The sequence below is a fragment of the Sciurus vulgaris genome (genome assembly GCF_902686455.1).
Source record: "Sciurus vulgaris genome assembly, chromosome: 12".
NCBI classification, from domain to species: domain Eukaryota; kingdom Metazoa; phylum Chordata; class Mammalia; order Rodentia; family Sciuridae; genus Sciurus; species Sciurus vulgaris.
Window position 1 is genome coordinate 70,321,712 of NC_136473.1, and position 15,033 is coordinate 70,336,744.

General features: G+C 40.4%; 1 protein-coding gene and 1 long non-coding RNA gene across 4 annotated transcripts in view; both read left to right on the top strand.

The window, feature by feature from the left end:
* LOC306641860 overlaps positions 1 to 15,033 on the top strand; it is a 479,070-nt gene that overhangs the window by 413,377 nt on the left and 50,660 nt on the right. The window lies entirely within an intron of this gene.
* The window catches only part of PTPN14 (protein tyrosine phosphatase non-receptor type 14), a 171,002-nt gene that overhangs the window by 111,116 nt on the left and 44,853 nt on the right, over positions 1 to 15,033 (top strand). For all 3 annotated transcript variants that reach the window (XM_079107118.1, XM_079107117.1, XM_079107119.1), the window contains 2 exons: positions 8,029 to 8,126; positions 9,979 to 10,046. In XM_079107118.1, the coding sequence (XP_078963244.1) occupies positions 8,029 to 8,126; positions 9,979 to 10,046 (166 nt within the window). The remainder of the gene's footprint in view (positions 1 to 8,028; positions 8,127 to 9,978; positions 10,047 to 15,033) is intronic.

Sequence of the window (15,033 nt, forward strand, 5' to 3'; positions counted from 1 at the left end):
GGCGAGGGCATCACAGACCACAGCAGTGAGCCCTGGCTGGCTCTTTCAAGTCCTATAGGTAGGATTGTTGAAAAGGAATCTGTAGCCAATAGCCTAGGAGGGGACAGAGAGAGGTGATGTCAGGGCACTCCCTCTCTCTCTGTGATGTGTTACAGAAAATGAGTCTTCTTTTTTAAACAGAACCCCTGATTAAATTATAGGCTATTATTAGGGAATTTATTGTACTTATAAACAGTACTTGGATTCCCTGTAATTTGTTATAATTAATGCAAGAGTTCAAGAGCAAAAAGCAGGGATCAGGTTGTGACATGCCTTTCTCTTTTGCAACACCTCGCTATCATTGGCCTTCTTTCACTAGTACTTAAGGCTTGTGTGTGTTTGTGTGCATTTAAACAAACATTATCCTTTTTAGGAAAGAATTGCAATCCTTTGACTCATTGAAACTCAAGGAGTCTCTGGCAAAAGAAGGTATTTATCGATCAGTGGAGGCCGAAAACTCCTGGAATTGACCTTTTGCCAAGAAAACCTTGTCTGTATGTTTTGGAGTGTATGCATGTGTTTTTTTTTTTTTTTTTTTTTTTTCACTCATGCACATGTATGAGCTTGTGGTGTGAAAAAGGATACAAGAAAACTTTTCCTTTTAAGGTTATCTTCATCAGTTTTAGTTTTGCCTTTTCCTTCTGTTTTTGTTTTTGTTTTTCTTCTTTCCATGTGAGTTATTTCCATTTTGCATGGTGGCAGGAGTGTGGCTTTGTAGTCTGTTGGTGCAAGTTTTAATTGACTGTCAGCTTGGTCATTCATTAAGTGTAACAGCTTTTAGATAGTGCATAGATCAGGTACCAGACACATTATTATACTTCAGAGTCATAAACCAAAATTCTTCCCCAGGGTTTTGAGGATCGAGGGACAGAGGGAGGAGGGCATTCAGGTTTATCTGGTTGCATGCCTGTGTACATACTGTTTATCTGGTCCTGGCAGATGGAGCACAGTGTGGGCCACCCTGTCCATTATCTGGATTTACAGCTGTGAACATCCTTTGGAATGAATGGAATGTACTCCTTTTCTCCTGTTGGTATCCCTGTCAATCTAAGATTTAAAATTGTTCTTTGCTGTTCTGTACCCTAGAATTCTAGGACAACCTGTCCTTTGTCCCTCTTTTTCGTCCTTTATAGTAGAGGGAACTTTTACATTTGTTTCTTATTTGCACAGCGTAACATCAATGGGGCGGGGGTGTTGGTAATGCTATCTGGCTCTTTGGTACATTCTGCACTGTCCTGGGAGAATTGGGTTCCAGTATATTTTAGTAATAATTTTCTGATATTGCTAGTTGCAAAGGAAATTGCTTTTAATAATAATGACAAAATAATCTGTCTTTCTTCCTCTGGTCCTCCAGCCCCACTAATTTCATGGAAAAGCTTTAAAGACAGAAATGGAAGGGTAGTACTGCCTATCTGAAGTCCCACATCCTTACTGACCCTACTGGTGGGAAGAGAGAAGTTGGTTTGACTGCATTTGATTTGTAGAGGAGTGAGGGGCAGGCAGGAACCATGTGATGATACTAGAGATGCTGCAGGTTAATAGGCGCAGCTGATAGTGCTTTCGCTAAGCTGTTTTGTTTTTGGTACTGGGGATTTAACACAAGGGCGCTTTGCCACTGACCTGCATATATCCCCAGTCCTTTATAGTTTTTATTTTGAGACAAGGTCTCACTAAATTGCTGAGGGTCTCATTAATTTGCTGAATCTGGCCTTGAATTTGCGATCCTCCTGTCTCAATCTCCCAAGTGACTAGGATTACAGGTGTGCACCATGGCTTCACTTACCTGTTTTAAACTGTGGAAGAACAAGAGACAGAAGGAGTAACACATGGGACACAAATACTGTTCATACAACTCCATCAGGCGTTTTTAGGGTAGTCATAGAAATGAATAGGATTGCTCTTGTAATGATCCTGAAGATGGCTGCTACTCAGTGCCAGCATCAGGAAGCACTTGTGTAGTCCTGATGATGAACTGTATGACCCTATGTACATGTGTGATTACACAAATGGTATGAATCTACATCGTATACAACCAGAGAAACAAAATGATGTACCCCATTTGTGTACAATGAATCAAAATGCAGTCTGTAAAAAATAAAAACAAAATAAAATAAAATAGTCTGCATTAGGAATACATATGGTTAAGGGCACATTTTCCACCTGCTGCTGGACATAGTCCCTCATCTGAGGTAGGAGCCTATAAACCAAGACCCTGCTTTTAGATTTTACTTGAATCCTTTAGTGCTTCTTACAAAGTCTTCAACAAGTGGGTGGACTGCTTTGTTCAGGCTTTTGAAGGTCCCTTCTACCTCTGCAGGTAGAAAGTGAAATATTCCAGAGGCCACTGCCAGGAGAAAACCCAGATCTGAAGAGTTCGCGGGCCACTGTCGGAAACATGCCCTATAATAGGATTTTATAGAAAAGTTTCTCATTTCAGTAGTTGCCTCATGTGCTGTGGCCCAGACAGTCTAATTGAGGGTAGGGGAGGGCTTGGTTATCAAAGCCCTTCCTCAGAAACATGGGACTGTAAACATCACAGGTGGTGGTGTTTTTATTTTCATTTTTATTTTTAGACTTCAGTAGAATCCAGGGCTTGCCCAGAATGACTGGGGATCAGGTTCCTCCCTCCTGGCCTCTGTGGTTGGCCTGAGTGTGGTCCCATCTGGCCTTGCCTTTAGGAAGCAGTGTTACCTTGAGCAAGTCATTCTCTTTCGAGACAGTTTCTTATTCTAGACATGAAAGGTCTGGTTTTAGGTTTTATAAAAATCCTTCCTTTATTAGATAGCTTTGCCTCAACCGTCCTGCAGCATATATGGCCCTATATCTCTGTGGCTTTCACAAACAAAGGCTGATTGGTATTTCTCATGCATCTCACCTGTCCACCTGGGCTCAAGCTTTGGTCTCTGCTGTCTTTGCCTAGAGCACAGGCTAACCCAGCAGCAGTCCTTGCTGGACACTGTATGTCTCAGGACAAAGGGAAACAGAGATGGGACCCAGGCACTAGCTCTGAGGGCTTCTGTTGGGAGTCACAGCACTTCCATTTCCCTTTTGTTGGCCACAGAGCTGTTCACAATGGAAATGAGGTCAGCATGGATGACCCTGTTGGAGGGGATCCTCCGAGCAAATGTTTGGAGCAGTGCTGGCTGTCCACTGCCCCTCCTGTCTCTACCATTTGAGGATGTTGCATCCTTAGGTGGAAGTAGGACCAAAATCAGATCCTAAGGCTTTGCTATTTTACATGGCTCTTCCCTGCTTGGGACACTTCTGCTGACCTGGACTTGGAATGAAGCTTTCACTTGTGGGAGGAGTGGGAGGCATATTTTCAAAGCATCACACACTCAGCCTCTGAGTCCCGAGTGCCTTATTTGTGGTTCTGTGGTAGTGCAGTCCCTACTTTGCAGGGATCCCACTAGGGATTTTTCAATCTGAGAAGAACGAATAGACCCGCAGGTAAAACACAGTTGTGTCAGTGCTTAGATTAATTCTTCATACATGAATTAAAAGGAGAGATTAAAGATCTTAGTGATACATCTCCAAATGTTGACAATAATGCTGTGGGGTGTAATTTTGAAAGAGTTCTTTGATATCTCTGACAGAAGTACTGAATGCTCTATTAATTTGGCCAATATGGAATTTAATTTTTTTTCTTTTCAAATTTTTAGAGGAAGAAGGAACTTGGAAGTAGCTTATTTTTCTTACCTTAGGATAAGAAGATTCCAGATAGATGCAGCATCCAGAGGCTAGTTCATAGCATCTTTCAGTTAATGTTAGTAACACTGATTATCAGGAACCCTTTTCTCCTTTACCCAGAAAAACCCGCATTTAATCAACCAATGAATCTTTAGATTAAAAGCAAAACAAAAAAAATATTTGAAATGAGATTTTTTTCCCCCTTTTATTCAACAAGCATAATTTTGTTCACCAAATCTAGCAGGGAAAGCAGAGTCCCAACTTAAAACTAATCATTGGGCCTGAATGGTCAGATGGACTATTTCTAGCTCTTTGAATATGAAAAATATTAAAAAACTTTCCTTGTGAACTTAGATTTTCAAAGAGGATCTCTTTGGAAAGTTGGCAAACACTTACTTTCCTGGCATGAGGATTGTTATTTTTTTCCCCCTTTTCCTTCCCTCCACCCAGAGCTGTGACAGGGTGGAGTGTACTTCCATGAAATTGCATGTTTCCAAAATAGGATTCACTGTTGCATTTTACTGCACTGTTGTATTGAATCTCTAATCAAAAATAAGCAGAACCCAAGCATTCTAAAAATAAAATTTCAGCTCATACTCTCCATTCTTCATTTGGGATAAAATTTTTATATTTTGCAAAAGCACGTTCTGCGTAGAAGTATACCAACCAAGCAGTTTCCCCACGTGGTACAAATCTCTTTCTCATTTCTGCAGTCTTACGCAGCAATAACCGCAGTCTCATGTGGTAATGGCACCATATCATTACTGCCCTGCAGATTCTCTTGGCTGGATAGCTTCCAGGAGACACCACAGCTTTCTTCAACTCCAAGGTTTTATATCTCAGCACAAGCCTACGTCCAACCTACGTGACCAAAATGTTCTAGCTCTCTTTGCTAGGGATCCTGATTCACTGTATCCTTAGATAGGATGGATCTGTAATAGAACTCGCTCATGTGTTGTGGGTGAGAGTTGGGAGCAGGAGGCTAAGAAAAATTGAAATGGTTGTTTTGCTGGATCCTGTGGATTATTAATTGGTTGGTGGTCTATTCCCAAAGGATTAGACCACCAGTTAATATATAAAAATATACATCTTTGGGGATCACTTTTGCCTCCCGGGTAACATGTAAAAAAAAAGGCTCCAACTATGGCAGATGATGCCAGGATAACGACTTCTCAAATGTCTTACTCCTTGGTTCTTAAATTGAACCTTTAGGTAGTGCACTAGAGAAACATGGCGGCAGTGGTCAGAGATGCCAGGGCGTCCCGCCTTAGCTGTCTTCAGAATGAGCACAGTATCTTGAAGATCTCAGCACAGGAAGTGCTTAGTAAGTACATGTTACTGTCCATCTGTCTCCTGGGCTGGAAGAGCAGAAAATAAGTGGAAACCACTCAAGGTGGGAAGGGATAGATAGCACATGGAAGAGAACAGGGTATGATTAGTGGGAACAGGTGAACTTTTGTCATCCTTTCCTACCTTGGGATTTTGCTTTCTAGTTTCCTTTGTTTTGAGAATCCCACTGTTGTTTCTTTAGTAAACTTAACCATTCCTTCCTATCCTGAGACTCTGCTTTGTATGTGTGTGTGTGTGCGTGTGCGGGTGTATGGTTTCCTTGTTTGCTTTTCTATATCCTTTAACTTCACTGAAGAAAGGTGGAGCAGGACACTCTGGAAATAGGATGAAGTTAACACTCTTCCTTGTCACTCTTTTGTTCTTGTTCCTCCAGTTTTGAAAGAAGGGTCTTCAGATTCTAAGTGGCTCGTCTTCAAAGATGGGTCTGCTTTCACAATGAACTCTTGGCACTTAAAAGAGGTTTTGATAACTTAGGGACCCTCTTACTTGCTTAAGTTTCTCCTATCTAAGAACTAAGTTATAAACATGACAGATCTTCCATAAAAAGCTCCTGGGCAGTTCCCAGAGTCTCTTAAAGAGAAGGTTACCTTGCATGAATGAGTGGACCTTTTATCATTCCCTTGAGAACTGGCCCAGAGACCCAAGAAGGGTGTCAGAGGAAAGGCAGGAGCCAGGTTGGGGATGGTGCAAAACACAATAAGAAACAGGTGCTTGGTATGAGAAGCAACCTTCCAGAACCCTGTTCTCCCTCCCATTTCAGCTTTTGCTGAGCTGCATCCCAGGAGATGAACTAATACTATGATTAATTAGCCTTATTGCATGAATCTTTTATTTCTTTTAAATAAGGCTGTAACGTAGATTCACTTTGGGTTCAACTGTACTTGAAACTATGCCTGAGCCGGGGACCTGATTCTAAATGGGGAATAATGGAAACTAGAGATGTTTATATAGCATATATTACTGTAGCAATTCAGAAAGCCTTAGTGTGGAGTATTGTGATTCACTGCTGTATTGTTTCTTTAAATTCATATACGGGTATTGTTCTCAAATATTTATTCTGATTCTCTCCTATGAAGAATGAAGAAGGCAGGTCATGACTTTGCTTTTCCTGCCATCATATAATATTACCAAAAACTCCCTTTACAAATCCTCTGTCTCTTTCACACATATACAATGACACAAAGTGCCTTTGACTTTCTAGGGTTTTAAAAATGGTCGAACATGACGAGTCCTCTTTATTAGTTTGTGCACATTCAGAAACAATTATCAGCAAAAGAGTTTTGATTAGAAGTTCTTACACATAAGCTCTCTTTCTGTTTGCTGGGGCTTAACTGGTTAGAGTCATGGATTCTAAGCCTGTGATGACAAGTTCAGGGCAGAGCCAGATCCACTGAACTCAAGAGTGGTGAGTGACCACAGCTCACCACAAGTGGACGAGATGGTTTTCTGCATCTATGAGGAATTGGTCTCTAAAAACCAGTGGAGACGTTCATTATATACATTCATTTCATGGTCAAAAGATGTCAGCAGGATGTAAAATTATTGATTGGATAGTGAAATCTATAAAATGATCATGAATTTATCAGGTAAAAAGACTTGATGAGGGTAGGGGAAAATGTTATTTTTCTATTCTATATTAAGTTTGATTAAGAAGGGTTTTAAAATAAATCTCAGTGTTTGCCCTTCTGATTTGAGTCAAGGTTAGATTTTTCCCACAAAGATTGACATGGTTGCCTTTGCTCTGTACAATGGACCCGAGAGCAAAGAAGAAGAGAGGGCTGGGCTGGGGTGTGTGGAGAGCGCAGGCCTTCCCCCAGTCTGCCATTAGTCTGATATGTTACGATTCTTGTGATGTTGCAAGTAGAACCAGCCATAATTAGCTCTCAGCAGTGATTGCCTGTCTGTGGGAAAGTTGGGCTTTGGGTCATCTCTGGGTTCTCTGGATTGAGATATCACAGTTAATTTGAAATAGAGAGTTACAGTTACTAGGAACAAAAGGTTTGTCAGTGTTTGCCAGGAAGGTATGCCAGAAAAGTGTGATGTGGAGAGGTGACTCTGCTGTAGGAGGATGGTCAGAGACAGTTGTGTCCCAAGACATGAACTTCAGGATTGAGGAGATTTCTAAATGTTTAGATCATTCTGAATGTGTGATTTTATTGGTAAGAAAATAATACACTGTTTCAGCTTCTGGTCTGAGGTTGGTGTTGTGCATGGACACCTTCAATCTGTATTTTGCTGTTTTGAGAATGTAGTTCAAATTGGAAAATTGCATTCAGATTGATTTTTATGAGTCACTGACATGGGAGGTGAAATGTGTGGCTGAAAAACTTCATCCATCTTTTAGCAGAAATACCAATTATATGACATATTTGTGATCTGTCCTACCAAACTTTTGCATTTAAAAGGTGATTGGAGACCAGCCGGAGCAACTTAGCAAGACTCCATATCAAAATGGGAAAAAAAAAAGAAAAAAAGTTTAGGGATGTAGCTCAGTCGTAGAGTGCCCTTGGGTTTAATCCTCCCTAGTACTGTGCCAAAAAAAAAGATATGTTTCCAGAATTTTTAGCAGTGTGTACTACTGAGTGTGTCTAGTGTAGCTTCTACAGTCACATTGTCGTATGTGTCCAGGTGTTAGAGAGCTTTTTCATTCTTGGTCTCTATTATGAAGAACTCGTCCTTATCAGTAGGTCATCCGGTTGGCCTAAAAGCAAGTGATTTGATGAGAAATGTTCTCAATCTCTAAGTAAATGGGATGTGGCACCTGCTACATCAAACAAAGACAAACACAGGCAGAGGTCACTTTCCATCTTTTGTAGAGATGACTTTTGTCAACATCACCTGCTGTATCCTGCTGTGTACACAAGGGTTTGCATCCAGGGACGTTTCTTGTGGGAATAGATTCCAAGTATGTGTTTTTGAGGTTGTGTGTTCCTCTCTTCCCATGAACAGATATCAGTATTACCTGCAAGTCAAAAAAGACGTGCTTGAAGGGAGGTTGCGGTGTACCTTGGAACAGGTGATTCGACTGGCTGGCTTAGCTGTGCAAGGTAAGATGTAGTCACCATTGGCATGTGAAATTCCATTTTCTGTTTGATATATGGTGTTGATGTCTTCTCAGGCTGAAAAGATACATTGACCTCAATGATCCCTTCTCATTTTGAGAGGTCTTCCATTAATAAGAAGAAAAGCTAGTGATTTTTGGTGGTAGGACAATGCCTTTCTCAACACTCTTTGCAAACTGCTCTTGCTTGTTTGATTGTAGATTTATTCCAAGAAATAGCAGCTTTAAAGCTGTATCTTAGAGTTGATGGGACATTCCGCTGCACAGAGTGATTGTATTCTGTGACTTAAAGGAATGTGTTACTGTCATAGCAACTTCCAGGGTTAATAGCCTTAACCCTTGTGGTATGATTTATTTCTAATACAGTTAGAGAGAGAAACTTAAAGTCCGTGTTGGTAATGTGAAACAACAAACTTCTCTTGGAATGAGTTTATCTTCAACCTGTCTTATTTAGAGTTATCAGATAGCTATTTTTTTTTTTTTTTTTTTTTTACTTCTCTACATTGTTATGTGTAGGTTATTTTAAAATACATTTTGTTATATTCTCTCTTTACTGGTGGCTTATTTTCTTGTGGCTTCTTTTCTTTAGTCATATTGAAAATAAGAAGGTAGTAAATAGAATTTTGAAAAGGGAACTAATTTCCCTTTCAGTCCTTCTTTTCCCTAAAAATTAGCTGGTGTCCAAGTATAACCCTGCCAGCAGCTGAGTTCTCACTGTGTGGACTGTTGATTTAGAAGCCATGAACTGCACTTCCCAAACTTTGAACTGAAGTTGAACCTTTTGGTTTCTAAACGTCGGGAGAAGTGGCCTTTCCCTGACCTCTTTCATTCTGGGTTATCAGTGGCGTAGCCATTTCTGTTAGACGTACATTTCCTACAGAGCTAGCTTCTGTTATTACTCTTTGGATGGAAATGCCCAAAATACGTTGTATTATACCTGTCTACTTAAAACCTGGACGGGGAAGAAAGAATGGCCAGTTAACGGTAGAAGGAGCAGCAGAAGCGTCATGGAAATAATGGAGCAGTCACCTTTAATAGGTGGCGGAGTGAGCAGATCCTGGGGATTCTTACTGGCTTATTAGAAAGCTGCATCAACAAAAATATAAGTGGGGAACAAAGGTGTATCCTTTTATTCTGCATCTGTTGTTAAATATAATCTTGAGTATATCTGAATCCATGTCTATTGGAGGCTAAATCTTTTACATGAAATCAAGTGTTCACGCAGGTTTGGTTTTTGTGAAAGTGAGTGAGATAAGGAACCAGATGCTCATATGTTAATGGCACAGGCTGTGCATGTTCGTTTTACGTGTGCTCCAACATACCACTGAGTGATGGAAACAGGACAGAACAGAATTTCTGGCATCTTGCAACATGCGAAGTTGTTTAGGAGGTGTAAAGATTTTTGAGGTCGCTTGCCAAGGGTGATTTACAGAGGGAATTTCCAGCTGCAAATACATGAACAGATGAAGATACATGTGTCTCTGTGGTTCTCCAAATTAACCTTGAGTTAAAAAGTCCCCTTGGCAGATAGCCTAACGATATGAACTGAGGCACATTTAACAAACAGATAAATATAGGTTTATTTTTTAAATCTTTAAATAACTTTTAGGACTGGCTTTCAAATTTCCCTTTTTTTTATTGTGTGATTGTCCTCATGTGCTGATACTTAGAGTTGCTAGGTAAAAGTAGTAACTATATGGAGTACCTCTTGGCACTGTTTTTATTTAATAGTAGTGCAGAGAAAAGGTAAAGTAGGAAGGATAAATATGGCAACAAGTTTGCCCTATTCCATCTTTAATTTCACATAATAACTACTATTCTCTCCCCCATCTTCTCAGCTGATTTTGGAGATTATAATCAGTTTGATTCTCAAGATTTCCTCCGAGAGTATGTGCTATTTCCTATGGTAAGTGCAGTTTCTTTTTTTCTTGGTTAATTTTCTATCTTCTTTGGGTAGAAATTCTTGGGTAAAATTCTTTCCTTTGAAAAGATGATTCTTTCCTTAGAGAATTGTGCCTACACATGTTTTTGAGGGAGGAAAACCTATGCATTTATAAAATAGGGACAAGGTCTATAAAACACATTGAGACATAAAAGACATCCTTTCTTGCCTCAAGACACTCCCTTATTTCTTTTTCAGATAGTTCCTGGTTGCCATATAGAAATATTACTGATTTTTGTGTGTTGATACTATAACCTGCAATTTTACTGAATTTGTGTATCAATTCTAATAGATTTTTGGTGGAATATTTAAGGTGTTTGCATATAAATTATGTAGTCACCAAATAGAGACAATTTTACTTCTTTCCTATTTGGACATATCTGTTTATTTATTTTCTTGACTAATTATTCTTGTTGGGGCTTCCAGGACTGTGCTGAATAGAAATGGTGAGAGTGGGCACAAACCAGTCACAGCTAGAGTAGCAAAAAACCAGCAGACAGACAAACCTAGAAATTCATTTACCAGAGAAACTGAAAGATTTATATACTGAAAACTCTTGAACATTAATGAAAGAAATTAAATGTAGCGACTTCAAACTGTATTACCAAGCTATAGTAATTAAAGCAGCATGATGGTTCTGGCAGAAAAACAGACACATTGACCATTGGAATAGATTAGAGCGCCCAGGAATAAATCCACACATCTGTGATCAGTTGATTTTTTTTTTTTTTTTAATATTTTTAGCTGTAGATAGACACATTATCTTGATTTTATTTATTTTTTTATGTGGTGCTGAGGATTGAACCCAGTGCCTCATACATGCTAGGCAAGTGCTCTACCACTGAGCCACAACCCCAACTCTCAACTGATTCTTGACAAAGGGGGCCAGGACACACAATGGGGTAAAGACAATTTCTTCGGTCAGTGGTGTTGAGAAAGTTGGCAGTCCACATGGAAAGGAATGAAACTGGGCCCTTATCTCACCCCTTACACAAGAGTCAGCTCCAGATGGATGGAAGACTTGGTGTAAGATGAGAAACTGTAAAACTGCTAGAAGAAAACAGAGGAAAAGCTACAGGACATTGGTCTGGGCAACAATTTCTTGCATACGACCCTGAATATTAGAGGCAGCGAAAGCAAAAATAAACAATGGATTGCATCAACTACGAAGCTTTTGCTGCCATAAAGGAAATAATTAGCAGAGTAAAGGGGCAACTCACAAATTGGGACAGAGTGTTTAAGAATCATATATCACATAAGGGAGTCAGATTTAAAATACACAAGAAACTCCTGACTACTCAGTAGCAAGAAAACCCCATTAAAAAATGGGCAACAGACCTGAATGGACATTTCTTAAAAGAAGACATACAAATTCAGAAAATGCAGACTAAACCAGAGACACATCAGCTAACACCTCTTAGGACAACTGTCGTCAAAAAGAAGAAAGATAACAAGTGTTGGTGAAGATGTGGAGAAAAGAGAAGCCTTGCATACAGTTGGTGGTGATGTATGTTAGTATCACCATAGGGAACGCGGTGTGGAAGTTCCTCAGAAAAACTAAAATAGAATTATCATGCGACCCAGCAATCCCACCTTTGATTACGTATTCAGAAGAACTGAACGTAGTACGTGGAGGAGATCTCTGCACTCCCATCAACCACTGTGGCATCATCCACAATAACCAAGACATGGAAACAGCCCAAGTTCCCAACAATGGAGGAATTGATTTAAAAAAGCAGGGTCTGTATACACAGTGGAATACTATACAGCCTTAAAAAGAACAAAATTCTGTCATTTGTAATAATGTGGATAAGTCTAGAAGATATGATGCTAGGTGAAATAAACCAGGCACAGAAGTATAAATACTGCAAGGTCTCATTTCTGTGTGGAATCTAAAAATTCAAACTCACAAAGGTAAAGAGTAGACTGGTGGTTACTGGAGGTGAAGGGGCAGGAAGGGAAAGGGAAAATGTTGAAAAGAGTTTCGTTTAGACAGGAGTGATAAGTTCTTGTCATCTATTGCACAGCATGGTGACTACACTCGATGATTATGTATATTTCAAAATCACCGAAGGAGTAGATTTTAACTGGTCTCATCACAAAGAAATGATAATTGGGTGGGATGAGAGATATGTTAATTAGCCTGATTGGCTTGTTCCAACCAGGTATAAATGATCAAAATATCACCTCGTAGCCGATCATGGTGGACTCACTCCTATAATCCCAGCTACTCTGGAGGCTAAGCGGGGAGGATTGCAAGTTGGAGGCCAACCTGGGTAACTTAGCAAGACCCTGTCTCAAAAACAGAAGGGCTGGGGGTGCGGCTCAGTGGTAGGGCACCCCTGGGTTCAATCTCTATTACTTAAGGAAAAAAAAATCACACTGTACCTCATAAATATATAGGATTTTTGTCAATAGCTTTTTTTCCCCAAGGTGCTTCTTTGTCAAGCCCTCCTTATTCACTCACTACCCTCCAGCAAGCTGGCTCTCTTTCTTTCTGAACGTACTGAGCTTGTTCCCACGCCAGAGCCTTTGTACCTGCATTTCCTCTACTTGGAAATGCTGTTACTGATCTTTATGTCACTGAGATCCCAGTTCAGACACTGCCATTTTGGAGAGGATTTCCTATTCCTTCATCGCTTGCTATTGATCCAGCCCTCATCACCAGCCACTTCCTGTTACATCACCTGTGTGTGAGCTTCACCCCTCCTTCAGGTTTTGAAATTGTTCCCTCTGTATTTGTCAGCTCAAATACCAACCCTGTGATCCTTTGTCTAGTTCATCTACTGTTTCTGGCACATGGGTCATGCTCCTGAAAGTTTGTGGAATGAATCAATGAAGTAAAATGTTCATTCCTAGGCTGAAGTAAGAGTGAGACTGGGTTTTAACCTCCAGGGAATTTTTGTGTGTTGCTTGGTTGGTTGGCTTTGGGGTAAATGTGAGGAATTTTAGTGAGAGAGGATAAAAACATCTGTGAAGCCATTTAAGGGAAGAGCTTTAACCAACCCAACATGCTGGCTCTGATTTTAGAAATCATGATCATTCACCACTTATTTTTTTTTGATCAATTGTTTTGCCCAAAACACTGACTGGGTAACCAACACTCCGGGCATGAAATTATACAACAAATGGTACATGTTCTCAGGGAGGCTACAGTGTGGTTGGGTAAATAGGAAGTTTGCAAAATCAGACCGTGAAGCCAAGTGTAATAAAGTGCAGTTGGCATTTTACGTGGGGAGAGGACAGTATGCTTGGGAAACTAGAAAAGGCTTAGAGACCAGTGGAGTGTAGGCGGTATCTTAAAGGATAGCAGGATTGTAAGAGGGAGTAAAAGGGAGAGAAGAAAGGAGCATGGAATGATCTAGACAGAGGAGAGAAGAGGTAGGGTGCCTGGAGTATTTGGGAAAGAGTGAAGCAGACCATGTGACCACAGCATGGTGGCGTTTGGGGGGAATCCTGGTGTATGAGACTGAAAAGTTCTGAGAAGTTGAAATGCCTGAGCTTTTTCCAATGCGTCGCAGACTCTACCCTTTGAAAACTGCTGGCTTAAGCAATGAAACCATTTTTGGGAGGAAGTTAGCTGGGAATCTTCTGTGGTGGTCTGGACAAGAGATATAATTTAGGTGGCTAGCAGTGAGATAAAAACAAGAGAGGAAACCAAGAGATATTTTGGAAGTAAAAAAGGCAAAATTTGGAGTCTTATCAGCTATGACATAGAGGAGAAAGTGCAGAGTCTGGTGACAGCGGTTTTAAGGTTTTAAATTTTTTTGTTTTTTGGAAAATGAATATATTTTTTATACTTCTATATATATTAGCTCAGTCACAACAAACATGAAGCAGCCTCTGTGGCCTTTGTCCAGTGGATGGTCTCTGGGGTCCCAGTAATTCTTTACTCACTGAAGTTTTTCCTTGTCTTAAACTTCACATTGACTTTCAACCATGATTCTGTCTTTGTCTGTCTGTGGCTTTAACTCAAACAGTCCTTTCCAAGGAGTGGCTTGCCAACTAGCGTGAAGTTGTAGCAGGAAGTTTTCAACCCCATCCACAGGAACCTTCTCCAATCAAATCCTCTGTCCACACAGAATGTCAATTTTCAATTAAAATCAGATCTTCTAAAGCCACCTTCATGGCTGGTAAAGTACACGATGGCAAAGAACCAGCTGTGCTGGCGCAGGGCGATCAGCTTGTTCACCTTCCCCCTAACCTATGCCTGGTGTCTGGTTTCCTCACCTGGGTCTGGCAGAACAATTCCCAGCCAAGGTGGTGAAATCTGGGATGTGTTAAGAGCATATTCTTATGGAAATGAAGTGTCATGTGAACTGAACCTTTGAGAAGCAGAGCAAAGAAAGGCCACTCCAGGCCCCAAAACTCACAGACTGCTGCCACTGCATGCAGAGACAACAGTCACCTGAAGGGGACCATCAGAGCCAAGGCTGCTGCCATCTTCCTGCAGCTAAGGCCAGATGTGAGATGGGTTTTGAGTTTTAAGTGACAAGGGTAAGTAAGGCTGCTGTTATTATCCATCTTAGCATATGAGATAACTGCATTGGTCCAAAGCATACCTTGTTATCAGAGGTTGGGAAAATACTGCAAATCTCTATCTTTTCAAGAATAATTCTATCCTTCTTCCCTCTAAGAAAACAGCAGTATTGTCTTTGTGCCTGCTGTTTGTAATGCCTTAATAATTCTGCCCATTCCATCAACCTCCATTCAAACAAATCAACATTTACTTAGCAGAGAAGTTCTTTATAGCATTTAATGTCAGCATGCTTGATTGTACCTCTGATATTGCAGAAGCTCACCTTAACCATCGGGCTATTTATTGTCTACTTGGTGTGAACTCAGACCTTAGAATTTTAGACACTGGCAGTTTTATGTCCAAAGTAGTCGATCTTGGAGGGGTGATCATTTTCCACAATTTTTTCACCCCAGTCTTATTTAAAGACTTAGT